Source organism: Malaya genurostris, chromosome 2, assembly GCF_030247185.1.
Source record: "Malaya genurostris strain Urasoe2022 chromosome 2, Malgen_1.1, whole genome shotgun sequence".
Classification (NCBI taxonomy): domain Eukaryota; kingdom Metazoa; phylum Arthropoda; class Insecta; order Diptera; family Culicidae; genus Malaya; species Malaya genurostris.
Window position 1 is genome coordinate 108,282,509 of NC_080571.1, and position 18,349 is coordinate 108,300,857.

Here is an 18,349-nt window from a genome sequence, read left to right on the forward strand (position 1 = left end):
ATTAACTTTCATTAAAACCAAAGTCCGTTCTTCAATCCGTTTCGTATTAGGAGTTTCGTATATTATTAATTATCAATTATATTGTTATCAATGCCCTACCAACGGTGATTGCTATGCGCAATGATCAACCGCTGCGCAAAGCAATCACCAAAGGCAAAACTAAAACCCACATGCTTGCCTCGAATCTTCATAGCAAACCAAGAGCAACAAATTTGAACCGCACCGGTTACTGTCGCAGACCTGGTCAAGGGAGAGTAATATTTTGCTCTCGACAGAAACAACGCAGTGACTGATACCCGAAGCTTACTGTCGCAACAGCGAGAACTTCATGCTTCTTCGGCTGTCGTGGACCATGACAAAATGTCTTAAGATGGAATGAACTGTCGAACGAAGTGAATGACGGCAACGTTGGCTGTACAGAACTATTTGTCTAAGGGCTGTCGTGATGAAACCTATCACAAGGCTGTCATGGAAAGAGTAGCATGACATCCTCAATAATAATGTCGCGCGGCGGTACATTTGGGAAGACTCTTGTCAAAGCAAAACAGTAAGAGAGAGACAGCAAAACAAGGAGCACAACGATTGCTGACTTACACGGAACCGCAAAACAACCTAATTTTAAGTACATTCTACCCAATTTGGGGATTCCGTTCAATAACCTAATATTAGGTAAAGTGGCTCTAGGTAGTTTCCTTAAGGCACGTTAAAAAATACTGAAATATCAGTTATATTTACTCAATGGTAAGTTATATTTACTCTACAGTTGAATTGCCAATTCGTTTTCTGCTCCCTTGCCGATTCTAAAAGTCGACTCTCCCACATTGTCTTTTAGCAGGACGGAGTAATGTATTCTAGCTCGCTTGTTTTTGAGTGCTCGATCAACTCGATTGACAATGACTTTATAAATTTTCCACACACTGATAAAAATTTGCACGATCGATTCATATGTAAATAGCACTTCAGTTTAATATGCTTTTTCATTTCAATACATAACCGAAACAATTTGTTTCAAGATTTCATGTACAAATTCGCTAAGATGCTAGATTAGATTATTTTTCAATTAGCTTTGGTGTGTTTTTCCTTTGGATGTGATGTGTTTTGCTCTTGAATCGAACTACATGTTCATCAACACTTGATTTTCTAGTGGAAACGAGTACAGCCAAATGTGTGTGCAAAACACTGGATTCGGTCAACCTTGTTTCAATTGAAATCTATATTGAAAACAATGTGACATTCATATGAAATTCACGTAGAATCCAGAGTAACGATGTATCTTATCGTTTTGATGTGTATTTCAGATAAATGTAGCATGATTTTCACTAAATATCAACCGTCATTTTGTGCGTTAAGTGTATATTTCATGAATTTCATGTGTTCTGCATGTAGTGATAGTTCAAATGCTTTGCGCATGATGCTAGCATGCAAATTATTCTTAGTGCATGTTTGGAAAAACTTAACAAATCATGTACCATTCAATGCTTCATAATTCAGTGAAATAAAATCATTTTCACATTGCCTTGCTTAATCAAAAGACATTGTATTGTTTTCTTGAACCTGACGATATATAAACCCTTTAAGTTGTCTGTCCGAGTTGACGGTTGAATGCATAGACTATTTCAGCTTACGAGTTTGTTCAGAATTTGATCGTTATAGAAATAATCACGACGAGGTTTGTGTTTATAAGATGAAGTTTAAAAATCAATTCTCTTTGAAGATTACATTTTCTTCTCTTGTAATGCTGCAGATTTTTGCCAAAGATGATCTGAGTATAGTCAGTAGTGGAAACAGGCCTTAAGATCTTCACGAGCAATCAGCAGCTTTTGAATAATTTGTCAATGCTGTTCATAGTCGTGGGGCTATACAGGGTCCGCCATCTCACATTTTTTTTTGAGCTAGCGGTTATTTTGATATTGGTAACCTTAATGTCACTTCTGATTTGACAGAAACTTAGTTTTATCCTTCCGCTGAACGAAAATGGTTGTGTATACGCATGAGGAACGCGTGAAAATAGTGCAGTTTTACTTTGAAAATCAGCTTGAAGAAGACGAAGATTTTTGCCAAAAAATCATCTTCTCGGATGAGGCACATTTTCATCTCGGCGTGTTTGTTAATAAGCAAAATTGTCGCATCTGGAGGACGGAAAACCCGCACGTTATCATGGAGAAGCCGTTGCATCCTCAGAGAGTTACGGTTTGGTGCGGATTTTGATCTGGCGGCATCATTGGGCCATTTTTCTTAGAAAATGAGGCAGGAGCTACCGCACCATGATTAACGATTGGTTCTCCCCGTTACTTGCAGAGGAAGACTTGGACACCATTTGGTTCCAACAAGACGGCTCTCCGTGCCACACAGCCAACGCTACGATCGATATTCTGCGCACAGTCTTCGAAGATCGAATTATCAGTCGAAATTCGGATGTCGTTTGGCCGCCTCGGAGCTGTGATTTGACGCCGTTAGACTATTATCTTTGGGGGGCTGATAAGTGTTATGTGGACAAGCCAGAGACAATTCAAGCTTTGAAGGACAACGTTCGTGCAGCCATAGATAAAATAAAGCTGCATACAATGGAAAATGTACTAAAAAACTGGACCAACCGTATGGCGTACTGCAAGGCCAGCCGAGGCAGCCATTTGAATGTAATTATATTCCACAATTAACCGGAAGAATTGTACTTTAACATGAAAAAATAAATTTTGAAGTCGGATGAACCGTTTGTGTTTTATTGCATGTTTAAAAAAAAGTTACATGGCGGACCCTGTATACTTCCTACGGAACGTTCATAGTCATCCAAGAACATCAGTGAAAACGGATCTTAAGATCTACATAAACAATACGCAGCATATGTATTCTTTTCTATTCTGATCTGTTTCAGGAATATTTTCAGTCATCCAAGGACTTCAATGAATCGCGAGTACCGCGTTACTTTATTCCTGTAGAACTTGCGGTCTGAGCTGGAGGTAGTTTTTGGATGGCGGAGTTCATTCACAATAGTGCTATAAATTGCGTGTGGTATCACTAGCCGTAAAGCCTGAGCTACAGGTAGTTTTTTTGTGACCCAGAGCATCTACAAAAAACCTCTTAATTTTAAGTGGAATCACGAGTATAGACCGTGATCAATGAATTCGTTATTGCAGTTTGTTGTGCTGGTAGACCTTAAGGTCTGAACTCCAGGTAGTTTTTGGATGACCTAGAATATTCACAATAAGCAAATGATTTGTATGTGGTATCACGAACATGAACCGTGAACAAGGATCTTGATAGTTCACTTGGTTACGTTGGTAGATCTTAAGGTCTATACTCTAAGTAGTTTTTGGATGAAAAACCACTACTACACAATGGGCCGTATGAATAAAACGTAGCATGCTTGAATTTCGGTAGTAAATGCTACATGTGGATCACGTTCCTGTCAAAAGCAGAGACTTTACTACACAACAACGTTCGAACATGTAGTATTTACTACAATTTTTCGGTAGGTAGCTCCAGAGGATGCTACTCGTGTGTTTGCTGATAAAGTGAAGTAGAAAAATTAAAACCAAACCAAACGTGTTTTACTCTGTGGACTACGTTTTCGAGAAGATACTACAAACAAGAGACTTTACTACATTTTATTCATACGGCCCAATGATCCAATTAATTGAATGTGATACCACGGGTACCACGAGTATGGACCACAAAAAAGAAAATCTCTCATATGTCAACGATTTCGTTGGTAAACCATGCATGCACTCAAAAGTTATGCAAAAGTCACCAGTCACGCGTTCTTATACTAATTTTTTTCAGAGAATTCTTGGATGCCTCCGATCTGTGGTTCTGTGAAATGAAACAATTCTGTATTGTACATTTCATAAAATTCATTTTGCTGAAGCATGTTGGATTGTTTTGTAAACGAATAAATAAAAAATATTTTAATTATGCAAAATTTTTTTTACGCGTTCATCGTAATTTGAATGGAATGCCGTGTTTTTGTTTTCAAAAACGTAAAACGTAAAAATGGTAGCGTAAATTAAGTTCGCGTAAATTGAGGTTTTAGTGTATTTCAATCGTTTTTTATCCCTTGGATGAAACATAGATCGCGTATGTCAAGCTTATTTCAGGTCGATATCCAGGGTTCCAAAGCTTAACTTCAAGCAAACTTTCCAGTTACGGTTAGCATAAAAATCCAGTTTAAGGTTACCGCGATAGGAATAATTTGAACCACGGTTTTGTTTCAGTGTACACGCTTTACGATTTATTTTACTTGATTACCAAAACAAAAATTTAATTATTGATTGTAATGAAACTGACCTAAGGAGTGTATCGATAAGTAGTTAGCAACATTCAAACAGTTATTACTCTGAAATGGCTTAATTTTTTGCAGCGTGTTTTTCGGTGACATGTTTGTTTGCATGTCAATAACTGCGCAATCGATTGGTTTCGGTACGGTTTATCGTTTCAATAGCAGCCCTTACACGTGACAATATTATTGTCAATCCAAAGTATTGTCAATACCGTCAATCCAATTGACTTGGTAACTTGAGTCCGCATTTTTCGAGAAAATCAAGCGTTTGGAGCTTCAAATATTGCAAATGAACATTGAAATATTGAGAGATGAGTTCATTGCACATATTTGGCAGTTTCCTCTCTGGAAAGAAAGTATTGTCGGATTGATGAGCAGTTTTGATTTCTTGACAATATTTTCGTCAATCCAATGAAGTTTACACTACACGATCAAAAGTATTGTCAATACTCCTTGTATTGACAATAATATTGTCTCGTGTAAGGGCAGCTAATGATGAGTCGAATATATCCGGAAACGCGAAAGAAAATTCTGCACACTTGGTGCTCAGAAAGTGGTGTCACGTACAACGAAATTGCAAAACGGGTGAAAGTGCACCACACCAGTGTCAAAAATATTATCGAGAAGTTCGATAATATTGATAATGTTAGAGGCGTACGTGTGCGAGGATTATGATTGCAAGTTTATTTGTCAAAATGCAAGGGAAAACAAATTTCCATTTGTAAAATCATTCATAAATTATTTACAATATCATTTATTCCTGCGAAAAGTTTATTTTCGTGTGAGAAACATAATTTTCCTGATCTGTTATCTTTGCAGCTCCCAAGATTCTGTTGCAAGCAATAAAAATGTTCTGCAATTCTACAAAATAATTAAAATTATATGAGTTCCAATCAGCAGCCCTTGAAAAATTAAATGTAAATCGTCATCATTAAGATTAGTTCCGCGTTGAACTACCAATAAAGAGTTGAGAACTGTCCCTTTTGCGTTCTCCAGTAGGGTGCTGGCTACCGTAATGTCGGTTGTTACAAAACTGTAAAGGTCTAGAGTTCGCTTCTACAACAAAATATAACGTTGGTTCTACAAAAAAGTAATATTTACAGGATATGATTATATGGAGACGGAAGTACCTCAAACCGTTCCAAAACGTCGAAAACAAAGATTGTGTATAAAACTGTGCAAATAAATTGAACGACATTATCATGACACATCCAGTTAGTACTAGTACATCTACAAACTACAGAAAAGGGTTCACAGTAAAATGGTAGGGGAAAACAAGCAGTTTCATACTTCTCTTTGCTGCATATGAACGTGGTACATGTGATGGGCCGGAAGATCGGCTGCCATTTTGGACTTGGCGAACTCGATCCGCATGGCACCACGATCCGACGAGAGCAGATACTTGCCCTGGAGGGCACTCATAGCAGCAGCAGCACTAGCCACATTCTTGAATTCGACGAACGCAACCGGAACTTGGGTAGGACTGCTGTTGTTGTAGTTGTTATTGTTGCAGCAGTTGACATTGTTGTTGTTGTTGTTGTTGAGATGGTTGATATAGTTGCTACCTTGGACAGCGGCGTTAGTATTGAAAGTGGTAGTGATGGTAGCAGAAGTAGTACTAGCAGTAGTAGCAGCGGCTGAGGTGCCCTTACTGTGCATACGAAGGCGACTAAAGCCAGGCAGACTGTTGGTGGGTTTCGTGGACGATTGGTTGGTTGGTTGGTTGGTTTGTTGGTGATGATGGGTGATGGTTGCAGGAGAGCAGTTTTGTTTTTGTGGTGAGCATAGTGTCAGAACATGACAAATAGATAAATACAAGATACATTCTTCAGAACGAGTGCAATTCAACGATAGAATAGGAATAATACGTGTGAAACTAATTTGGATGTTTATCAACTAAAAGGTGGGTAAAGGAACAAATCACATACACAAGGAACTTGCTGATGGTATTGGTTTAACTGCTAGACAAGAAGTGCAAACGAAGTGCAAATAACGTTTTGTTTTACCGAGCTTCAAACTGAGTATGATAATGAATGACTTGAGGGAGGATCTCACTTCGTAGGGCATCATTTGATGTTTTACAGAGCCTATAAATCTTACGAATCGTTTCAGAGCTAGAAACAAAACCAGATGAAAGGATCTAACTAAAGCAAACAAATTAACAACCGGGATTTACCGCCAAATATAAATCGAAAGAAACACGATAGTAGAGAAAGGATTCAACGATCGCGGCGAATGGAAAAACTGATTAAATCAAATCTTGTTTAAGCGGTTTATGGCGGTTAGACTAAGGATGGGAACTCCAGTAAAACCATGGACTGGACGAAGGACCCGGGGGATGATTTTATCGCGAGAGCGCGGTTTCCGTAACTCACCTAGCAAATATTTCTTTCAGCTCATGCTCGGAGACAAACTGTCCCAGGTTAGCAACGAACAGTGTTGAACAGGGAGCATTGGCGGCCAGGGGCGGATTAGGCGGCTGGCTGCCACCGGTACTGCCAACCGGACTCGCCAAGGCCGGGCTTGGTAAAAAATGATTCGCTGGCAGTCCGGCTGAGACATGCATCGACGCTGGATGTATTGCTGATGGATGTTGCATTTGCATTTGTTGCTAGAAATTGAAACACATAAATAGTGAGATAGAGAAACGAGACATGTATAGGCGGTCAATTTTTTTCTTGATTGGAGGTAGCAGCTTTGTCGTTTTGTTTATTGTCAAGGATTTTTAAGGATTGGCATATCGATTTAATTTAATATCCCCGTGTAGTGTAGAAGGCTTTGAAACATTGGTGAGATGATTTTTTTTTCTGTAGTCTCAAGTGAGTGTGATTCGCGAATGAAAACTTTGAACTTTGACTTTATTCTACAATTAATCATTTAATAATTGTTGTTAGTTCATTTCCGAAAACGATCGTACAAGTTGCATGGTCGAAATAGGGTGTAGCAGAAATAAAATGCGAAAATGTTTAAATTTCACTGTACGGTTTATTGTTGTAATTAATGACTTTTTTGTGTTGACAGTTCATTTTTATATGTTAACTTTCAAGTGCTGACTTTTGTTTTGAGTTGGCCAATATTGTAGGATGTTAATCAGCCTTCGTGAGCCGCATTACAAAGTCTCTGCAGGATGATCCTATGCAGCAGAAGTCATGGAATGGAGATTCGTGGCTTGCACGTACACCAAACGTGATCGAATTGATCCATGCAAACAAAGAGACGTTTTTTTTTTGGTAAATAAGGAAAACATGAAAACTCAGTTCTTTGACGAAAAGCTCATCAACATCAATGTTTTGTCTAACAGCTACTTTTCCCCCTAAGAAAATATGAATATTTCGTAGTTTTGTTCTTAGGCCAATCATCCAGCTAAAGGTTGACTAAAAATAGCGTACCACTAGCATGGTTCTTGATTTGAGAATAGAAAATTTTTGACTGGTTTGTTCACACGTCTATACCAAACAACTGGTGTAAATTCGATCAAAGTAGTCGATCACGTTTTGAAATAATGCCAGATGGAATTCGAAAGAAGAAAAATTATTGTGCACAAACACCTGGAAAATATGAGTGCTGAGGATGCAGAAAACAATAATTTGTCAAGGGGGTCGAAACCAACGAGGAAACCTTGAGTGTTGAAAGGAAACAGTGAACCTACGAAAGAACTGGAACCAAGGATCGTCAGCTACGCAGCAAGATAGGTGAAGGTCGGGACTCGAACGTACGACAATTGGCTCGCAAGACCAGCGCCCTATGCATTGAACCGCCTATCCAAGTTTTTTTGTGCAGTTCGCTTTTTCATCTCATCCAAGTCAGTCGATAAAACAAAACCGCTTACGTTCGGGACGGAAGAAACCAAGTACAGTATTGTGTAGTGAACAATAGAACGACCTCGAAATGAGTGAACCAAACGAACAAAAGCTACCGCCGTTACGAAAGAATACTATTATTGTTGACATCAGGCAGCGCAAAATTCGACTTTCGATACGAGAACTTGAAGGTTTGCTTAAGGAGCAAATGCATCTTGACATTAAACGTGTGCATTTACTTCAATGCAATAAGACAAATAATGTTGTTTACATCCAGGTTTATAAAGAGTAGGATGCAATTTAATTCGCGAAAGACAATAACAATGTGCACTATGTGGAGAACGAAAACATTAAATACAACATTCCAGTATATATGGAAGATAGTACTATAGAAGTGCGTGTGCATGATCTTCCCTCAAGCGTCATCGACCCTTATATTCGCAAAACTATGTCCCAATACGGAGAGATTCTCCCTTTCAAAAAAGAAAAGTGGAAGAATTTTTTCCCCGGTATTCTAAATGGCGTACGTTTGTTACGCATGCGCTTGAAGAGGCCTATACATTCTTATGTAACTTTCAGTCAGGATACAAGAATCCCGTGCAAATCACTTGTTACCTATGACAATCAGATGGCCACATGTCAATATTGCCAAAAAGCTGTTCACTACGGTAAGCCATGTGATAAACTGGACAAGGAGACAACCACACCAAAGGACAACGGTGCTTCCTTCACGCCAACCCGAAGCAACCCCAGTACACATGTGACAGCCACCAACAACAATGAAGCATCCTCTTCAACGAAACCATCATCTCATATAGAACAAAGTACACAAGCTAACAACTTACCTTCCAACCAACCTGCAACTGCAACCAATGTACAACAAGGCGCATCTACAGCAACTAGCAACGAAAAGAAGACAGAAATCGACAACAATACCATCGATGCGGCAATGGATGACGAGACGAACCACGAACGAAGTGCCCCTCAATCCTCGCAGGAGGGAAATGGAAGCTCCTCTCCCATAGAAAAAGGGTGACAACGAGATACAACTCAAAAAAAAATTATTTAAAAAATCGGCTCAATCGGCCACGTAAAGCTTGTACGCAAATAGGCCTGAATAAAAATATCTTTAAAAAAACTCACTACTATGACGTCACAATAAAAAAGGCAAACCCCCTCTTGCCATTCGAATAGTTTCATACAAACATTTATAAGTCTTTCGAAATCGATTCTAACATCTCCGAAAAATTTTGGTGCATTGAAGAACACTGGAATTTGTCGGTTACGTCACATATAAGATTACATCTCTCGCACCATAAATGTTCGTCATAACCCTTTCAAATTTGATTGACATTGTTAGCTTTCAAATAAGCCTAAGTTTATCGAAATTCTTTGAGTCATCTTCGAGAAAAATCAGCCGATGAAAAACGTGCGGTTAGTCGGTTACGTCACTTATATATATCCGAAACCAGAAATGACAGCCATTTGATCTTTGAACTTCATCCACGATTCTATAGTAGCTTTCAAGTGACCCTAGGCTTGTTCAAATCGGCTCAGCCATCTCTGAGAAAATTGAGCTGTAAAAAACAACGCATTTTGTTGGTTACGTCATTTATAGCATTATATTTTTGAAACCAGAACTGAACATTTGATTTTCAAACTTGATCAATGGTCCAATAGAAGCTTGCAAACAAGCCTATGCTTGTTAAATTCAGTTCAGCCCATCTCCGAGAAATTTGAGCGGTAGAAAAATCTTTGAAAAAAGTTGAACATACATGCACACACAGACATTTTCCGATCTTGTAGAGCTGAGTCGAATGGTATATATCACCATCGGTGTCAAAGGCTTCGTTCGAAGGTCGATTTTTCGAGCAATTCCATTAGTTTTCTATACAGAAAGGCAAAACCAATTTGAAACTGAGGAAGATAGCTTCTGAATAAACAATGCATTAATTTTGATTCAGACAATCTACTAAGTGAATATTCCATACCTGATCTCGATTATATGGATTTTAAAAAAATTGCATCTCAATCGAAACGAACAATCTCCAACTCTTCGGGTAAGAGTTTTAATCATGGCATCGATATCAATCTGGGTCCAGAATGAAATCACAAATCCAGTGAATGAATCCGTTTCTTCCAACTTAATTATTTCGTAATTGGTTTCAGCCCGTGATAATATTCAATGTGCAAACTTCGATGGTTTTTCCGGAGGACATATGCCCGAATGGTCGGTCAGTAGCATTCACTCTGTCGTGGCCCAACCTGCTTCCGGATGAGGTTGATCGTTTTAAATCCGTGCGGGTCCGGAAGCAATGCCAGTTTAAACGCTTCCACAGTTTGCTGTACCGTAATGTTGAGTTAGTTTGAATATATAACGAATTTCAAATTGTTTCTGTTATGAAATAGTGGTCACGGCAAAAGCGTCTCAGAAGCGGACTGCAATCCTTATGGGGTCGATGTCCCACAAATTAACTCATGTTGACGGTAGCCATCCTCCGTTGACAGAAGCTAAAGGTCTCCAAGATTGAAGATAAGCTATTCTAAATACTGAAAACGAGGGCAAAATAAGTTTATCTTTTATCCTGATCATAATGATGACAGATTTTATGATTCGTCTCGCCGTTCGTCGGAACGAGCTTCATCCGGCCGGTAGTTGGCGGTTAGAGGGTTGAGCGGGATGTTTTGGAAACGGAAAAGCTATTATCCTGTACTGTGCAAGTAAATTTCCCTTGCCTTCCGTGGCTGACATCGTTGTCACCGTGGCATGACAAGCATCGCAATAGGGACGCATTTTTCCATACTTTAGTTTGTAACTACTAAAGCAGGAATAGTTGGTTCTGCAGCACATCGAAAAGCTGAAAGTGATCGTCCTGAAAGTGATTATCCTATAGAACGGTGGAAAGGACCAGCGGAGGAATTTTAATTTACATAATAATGAAGTTTTAATTAAAGTGGCAATTGCCTTAAGATATGATGCATCGACTCGCCATCGGACGCTGCCAGGACGAAAAGTGATAGATTATTTCACTGAATGTATCCAAGAGCGAAAGTAATCAGTAGATTACTATTGTCATTATAAATGAAACTAAGTTTTAATCCGATGTGATTTTTGTAATTTCAGCGGGGATGGGTCAAACAGTTCGGTTCGAAGGATCACTCTGAACTTCTTGGGTTCCACAAAAAAGAACTAGTTTTTCCGAAACGGTAGCAGATACATTTTAATTTTTTAACCTTTTTAAAATAAAAACCTGCAAACTACAAATTACAAGTTAAATGATATTGACTACAATCACTTTTTTGTATGTTTGGAAATTGATACCTATTTTCAATCATACGCTATTCTAAATTAAACTTTCTGCTCCTTAAGCTTTGAATATGTACATAGAAATTTATTATAAATTCACCTTTCAAAACGGACGAGTTCAAGACAGTAGTCACCGGAAGAAAGTTTCCATTTTTAAACAACAGTACGAATGTAAAAAAAAATCGGGATGTTCAATACTTTAGAATATTATAAAAAACCAGTTTTAATCCACACACCACTAGGTGTAATGATGCCTTTCTCATATCATATCATTCTATCATATATAATACTGTGGCATTTTTCAAAATAATTTTCTTCGATTCTTGAAGGAATAACCGGACTCGCTTTGTTTGGCCGTCTACTGATAATAGCTACAGTTAGAACAGTTTTGACGTCGATTTAGAATTTTTTTAAAGTAATTTGTTTCGCCCCTTTAAGTGATGGTATAAATTTTTTAACACGCTTTACCATATAATTCCGAAAGCGAAAGTCCAGATCTAGATGAAACTCAGAAGTTTTGTATAGAATCATAAAGCCATTCATTTGAATTTTAGTTTGTAAAAATCGGTCACGCCATCTTTGAGAAAAATTAGTACGCTTTTTTCCATATTTTGCACATTTTTATCGATCACTCCGGAACAGGAAGTCCAATACAAACAAAATTCTGGAATTTTGTATGGGATCAGAAGACCTTTCATTTGAATCTAAGCTTATGAAAATCAGTTCAGAAATCTCAGTTCGTGCTCGCATCTCATCCGACACAGTTCGTTTACGGTCGAGACAACAGAAACAAAGACAATACAGTGTAGTGAACAATAGAGTTCACGAAATGGGCAAATACGATTTAACAAAGCCAGAAACTTGGCCTACAAGGCCAAATAAATTCAGTTTGTATTGATTTCAAGCGCTGGAACGAATGCATTTAAACGTTGATGATTTAAGTGAGATTCAATTCAACAAGGCTAACTGTGTGTGCATTATGTTCAAACGTGAAAGAGATGCAATTGCATTTGCTTCGGTTAATAACGGGGTTCACAGTGTTGATCATGAGAATTTTAAATCTAGAATCCCTGTGTACATGGTGGACAATGCCATAGAAGTACGCGTGCATGACCTTCCCCCGCAGACCAGCGATGGGTATGTTCGGGAAAGTATGTCGCAGTACGGTGAAGTTCTTTCCATCGAAAGGGAAGTATGGCGGAATTTTTTCCCGGGTATCCGGAATGGCGTACGAGTGGTACGTATGCAACTACGTAAAGCAATTCCATCTTACATCATTTGTGATCAAGACGGGATACATCCGTGTAAAACGCAGATTACGTATGAAAATCAACTGGTTACATGTCAGTTTTGTGAACAACCCGCACACTACGGCAAACCTTGCACTGAAACTGCGAAAACAAACAAAAACAAGAACAACCGCGCAACAACGGAAACTAGTGAATGCAGTGCTCCTGTTTAAAAAACTACAGTAACTAGCAACGAGATCAAGATTGCGAATAACAAGGAAAACGAAAAGAAAACGGAAATCAACAATACCACCGATGCGTCAATGGATGACGAGACGAGCTACGAACAAAGTGCCCCTCAATCCTCGCAGGAGGGAAATGGAAGCTCCTCTCCCCCTAGGAAAAGGGTGACAACGAGATCGAATACAAAATTTTTTTTATTTAAAAAATCGTAAAGTAAAGCTTGTACGCAAATAGGCCTGAATAAAAATGTCCTTTAAATAAAAAAAAGTTCAGAAATGTCTGAGAAAAGTTGGTGCACTTATTTTATACGATCACTGATTTTTATACTTATATGAAACGAAGATCCGGTATACCCAAAATCAATACATTTGGTCATCAAATTTTGTAAATTTGGTATATTTGGTAACAAAATTTATCCAATTCAAGAGTTATACGGCTATTTGAATGTATTTGATGGTTTTTTCCGTGTTATGTATAAAACACGCCCCTTCTATCAGCTTGTAATTTCGGATCCAGAAGTCGTATCCGGATGAAATTTGGTAGGAATATATCGGGTTGTAAGACCTTTAATTTGCATCTACGTTGGCGACAATTGGATGAGCGGTCTATGAAAAATCGATTGCACGTTTTCGATTCATTTTGAACTCCCGAACCGGAAGTCGGATCCAGATGAAATTCAATAGAAACCCATGAAACCATAAGACCTTGAATCTTTGTTGAAGAGAATTGGTTGAGCGATCTCTGAGAAAATCGAGTGCACTTTTTCTTAATTTTTTTTACACATTTTACCTCATTACTCCCGAACCGGTAGTCCGATCCGGGTAAAATTCAATAGCAACCTATGTGACCAACAGACCTTTCGTTTGAATCTAAGTTTGTGAAAATCGCAACAGCCATCTCCGAGAAAATCGAGTGCACATTTTTGTTACATACGCACATGCATACCTACACAGACATTTGCTCAGTTCGTCGAGCTAAGTCGAATGGTATATGACATTCGGCCCTCCGGGCCTTGGCTAAAAAGTCGGTTTTCACAGTGATTGAATAATCTTTCTATATGAGAACGGCAAAAAATCAACTGGAAGAGTAACAATTAAGGAGTGTATCGAAAATAAGCTATCCACATACATTTGTGTTGTACGCATGTATTTGTGATGGTTTTTTATGCTCAGATCACAGCATGCTGTGCGTTTGGCTGTTAGTTTTCGTTTGTTTACTTGTTTGTGCGGTTGAAATTCTGCGTTTTCAAAATGTCGCGTATTGAAAAGGAAGTGAAAATTAAGGTTCTGGACACATGGCTAAGTGAGAAGGGTATTACTATGCGAAATTTGGCGAAGCGGTTTGGAATTTATCATGCCAGTGTTAAAACTATCACTAATAAGTTTGGGGAACACTATTCTTTGGATGAGCTACGAGGAAGAGGCAGAAAACCCGGTTCTTCCAACCGAAAACTGGACCAGAAAGTGGTATCTCTAATCATGAAGAACAAACGAATGTCAATACGTGATTTGGCCAACAAAGCAAGAACGAGTTGTCGGAATGATCCAGTGTATCAAGAGGCGAAATCACCTGAAGACCTACAAGAAGCAGAAAATCTCGAAACAAAGTGTAGAACAGAAGAAGCAACAACAGGCCCGGAAATTGTATTCGCGTCTTTTGAAGTGTCCGGATGCATGCGTTTTGATGGACGATAAGACTTATGTAAAGGAGGACTCCAAAAACCTTCCAGGTTCACAATACTTTACTGTCGTCTTTGGAGAAGATGTGAGCTATGCGGAAAGGTTGATTCAAGTGGAGAAATTCGGTCGAACGATACTGGTATGGCAAGCAATATGTGCCTGCGGTTTGAAGTCAACCATTTTTTACATTACCGGAACTATACATGCAGAAATGTATCGATCTGAGTGTCTCCAGAAGAGATTGCTGCCTTTATATAACAAGCATATTAAACCTCCACTGTTTTGGCCGAATTTAGCGTCGGCTCACTATACCAAAACCAATCTCAATTGGCTTGCGAAAAAGGGTATAAATTTCGTTGAGAAAAATTTCAATCCACCAAATTGCCCTCAGCTTCGACTCATAGAACGTTACTGGGCAATCTTGAAGAGGGTCTTCAAGAAGACTGGTAAAGCAGCTGGGAACAAGCAGGAGCTCAACAAGTGCGATGTAAAACTTGTCCGGAACTTGAAGAATAGCGTTCGATCAAAAGCTCGAAAATTCGTGAAGAAATAACTTAAATTTCATCCGGTTTTCATTACGCTCAAGTTTAACCTCGTACAATGAAGGATCAACTTTTACTTTGAATATAATATCGTTCTTTATCATAATTTGTAAGAAAAAATTGTGGATAGCTTATTTTCGATACACTCCTCAACTAATCTGACGGGTTCTCTTCCATTCCGAAACGTTGCCATGGAGTTAACGAGCTTGAGAAATAAAATTAGTTGCATAAGTGCCATTTCTCTGCTTTGTTCAGGGCATTTTCGAGTATTCAGGAAGAAAGAAAGATTTCTTCGCGTTTCGCCTTCGGCTCATCAGTGCTTAAAGCAGTTCAAATTGAACCGCCATCTCCGCCTAACAGTTCAAGTTGAACCGCTAAGCAGACGCACTGATGAGCCGAAGGCGAAATGCGAAGAAATCGAAACTAAATATGTACTTTAAGTACAAGCAAGAACTCCTAAATGTTCGAAGAAAGAAAGAATTTTTAACTGAGGCGATGGGTCATGAGTTAGTCGATGTCTTCAGGCAGCCCATCTGGGATCGATTCTCAACCCCGCACAAATGGTAGGAAAATCTTTCTGGCCCAAACAGGCGAATGGCCTTATTGTTAAACCTTCTATAATAAAAAAAATCAATTGTGCTGAGACTGATTGGTGTTGCAGCACTGGTAGTCTAGTGAAAGTAAAGTCTATTACACTATCAACAAATATTAGCTGGTAACATCTATGTTATCCATAAACGTCATCTGAAGAGATGCGATTTTTTATTTCGTATTGCAAAGCGTGCGACAATCCTACGCAGACAACAGGCGTATTCAGGACAACGATGTGAAGCTCGGAACATGCGATTGCAAATCACTTAGCTTCCCAGGATGTGATTGAATACAGCATGGCGGGCTCCAAACGCGAAGATTCAATGTCATAGAAGCTTTATTGAACGAGACAGAAAAGCAGGTATCGAGTGCTTATCTTCCATCAGAGCTGTGGCATATCCAGGGTTCCAGGAACGGGTTTCATAGTGCTAAATGCCAACGCGTGACTCGATGCGCGTTTCAAAGATCAAAGTACGGCTCTTCAATTACTGCATCATCGTACGTACGTTGGATACACGAAACACCACCCGAAGAAGGAAAGGATAGCTAGAGAAGTCCTATGACATCTGAACACATCCACGATTTGTAACTCGACATCGGCGACATGAACCCTTGGAACGCAAACGCGAAGAGGCAATGTACAGGTCCATAATCCGATCGGAGAGCCCAACAACAAACGAAAATGATAGATTGATTTGTGTGATAAAACAAAGATCGGATTTTCGGAGTATATTCGGTATTGTGTACGCATTCGGCAGTCGGCTGTCTAAACTTTAATAATACGGAAAAAAATCGTATGTCCTGTACACTAAAAACAGTTCAAGAAGTATATCAGTACTATGGCATTATAAATCTCTGCCTGTCCAAAACTGGACTTGACTAGTCATTTCAGTAGAACTAACCTTGGGTACAAACCTGGCATGTAGGAATTTTTCAACCATTCTTCAATTACTCCCTATTTGCTATAAGCAAATACAATTTAATCGAATAAACAATCGCTACTGTCAACGCCATTGTTTGGAACAGTATGTCACTATCATCATTTTTGAGTTTCTATTGTTCTACTTTCAAACATAGAAATGATTTAAATACCAATTAACAAACAATCTGTACTCGTATTTAGTCGTACATATTAAGTAAAAGGAATTCTATCTAGATTGCTTTAAAAATTGAATGAGGCACGTTGGCAGAGAAGTGACAGGAAACTGAGTATTTGTAACGTAATTGTCAAGAATAGAACACATAGAGCCGGTACACGAATAGAAATACAAAATCTGATTGCACACACACTTGGGCGCAATATTCAATGTGGAAAACGTACTCCAATTTTCATATGGAAATTGCGAACCGGCAGACGAGTTCACGGGGAGTAGCTGAACTCAATGTTGTGCCCATATAATTGAAAACCGAATACCCGTTTCGGATGTCGACAGCCCGGGGGTGGCCTATATTCGGGATGTGTGAAAATCCCACCGCTTCGAGTGATAGTTAGTACCGTACATAGTCGTCTATTTCTAGTATTTTACCTATCAACGTATTGGAAAGAAGTGCTCATATGGGCTAATTAAGGTATAAAGTTTTACGTCTGCTGCTCCCTGTCAACACTACTCTGCGGTTGCGACGGGTGGATGCAGCGGTGGAATCGTGTGGACTATATGTGGGTGAGGGTGATGGTTTTGTGCTTGCTTGTTGGTGCCGTTTGGCAGGGTGGCTGGCTTGTCACACGCCCTTCTAGCTACATCCGTGAGAAGGGACTTGATGAGTTTCTCATCGTTTGTTATTGTTTGGCTGCTAAAATGCTAGCAGGGCAGACGAGGAGTGTACGTTTGGGACACTTGAGGGCCTGTTTTAAGTGAAACAGAAAAGGATTGCTGTGTAAAAAGCCGACATGAGATTATGCTTGTGTGTATGTGCCACGTTCTCCGTGTGTGTGTGTGTTTGTGTCTTCAAAGCGTGTGAGTATGCAGGTGACAATGATAATACTGATAACAATGGGATAGTTGATTTTAGGAGGACCTGCCTCCGTGGTGCTTCAAAGTTTAAGACCAAGGAATAAAACCTGCAAGCTATGTACAATACGCTTTCGCCTAGCAACTCTAGTACGGCTTCATTATTTCGTAGCCAGGGGATCTTTCTGAGAACTGGCATAAAAACACGTTTTCTACCGGTTTAGTTCATTTTTGGCATTGTGTCAAAGTTTTCATTCGAATCATTGTGAGTGGTGAACCCAGCGTATACAACATTGGAGTAAAACGTATAAAGTAGGGATGATCTATCATACATGGAACGCAACAAGGGCGGTGAAAGGTTGGGGGAGGATAAGGTTAAATAAATTGCAGGAAAACACTAGAAGCGTATACTCACTTGGTGCATTGACTGCTGCTCGAGGACTTTGTCCGTATTTAGTCAGAGGTAGGACCGTACCGGAACCTGAGGATGCAGTGCCGGATGGACGAGGGTCGCATGCTGCAGGGCTGCTGCACTTGGTAGCTCACCGGCTGCTGCTGAGAACGCTAACGGATGATGCCATAGCTCGTGGCCCCCAGGAAAAAACGGAGTACCTAGGTCTGACGAAAGTTCAGATTAAAAGTTGAATTAATGGCACTGTGATAACAGAATTGTAAAGATTATTGTGGATGAATGAGAGGGGAGAAGGGGGGAACGGAAATAGACACATTCATC

The 18,349-nt window shown here is 39.3% G+C and overlaps 1 protein-coding gene across 1 annotated transcript in view; it reads right to left on the reverse strand.

Moving 5' to 3' along the window:
* The window catches only part of LOC131432682 (uncharacterized), a 438,024-nt gene that overhangs the window by 14,301 nt on the left and 405,374 nt on the right, over window positions 1–18,349 (reverse strand). Inside the window, exons 5-7 of the mRNA XM_058599111.1 lie at window positions 18,092–18,234; window positions 6,652–6,887; window positions 5,567–5,960 (exon numbers count right to left, since the gene is read on the reverse strand). Of these exons, the coding sequence (XP_058455094.1) occupies window positions 5,567–5,960; window positions 6,652–6,887; window positions 18,092–18,234 (773 nt within the window). The remainder of the gene's footprint in view (window positions 1–5,566; window positions 5,961–6,651; window positions 6,888–18,091; window positions 18,235–18,349) is intronic.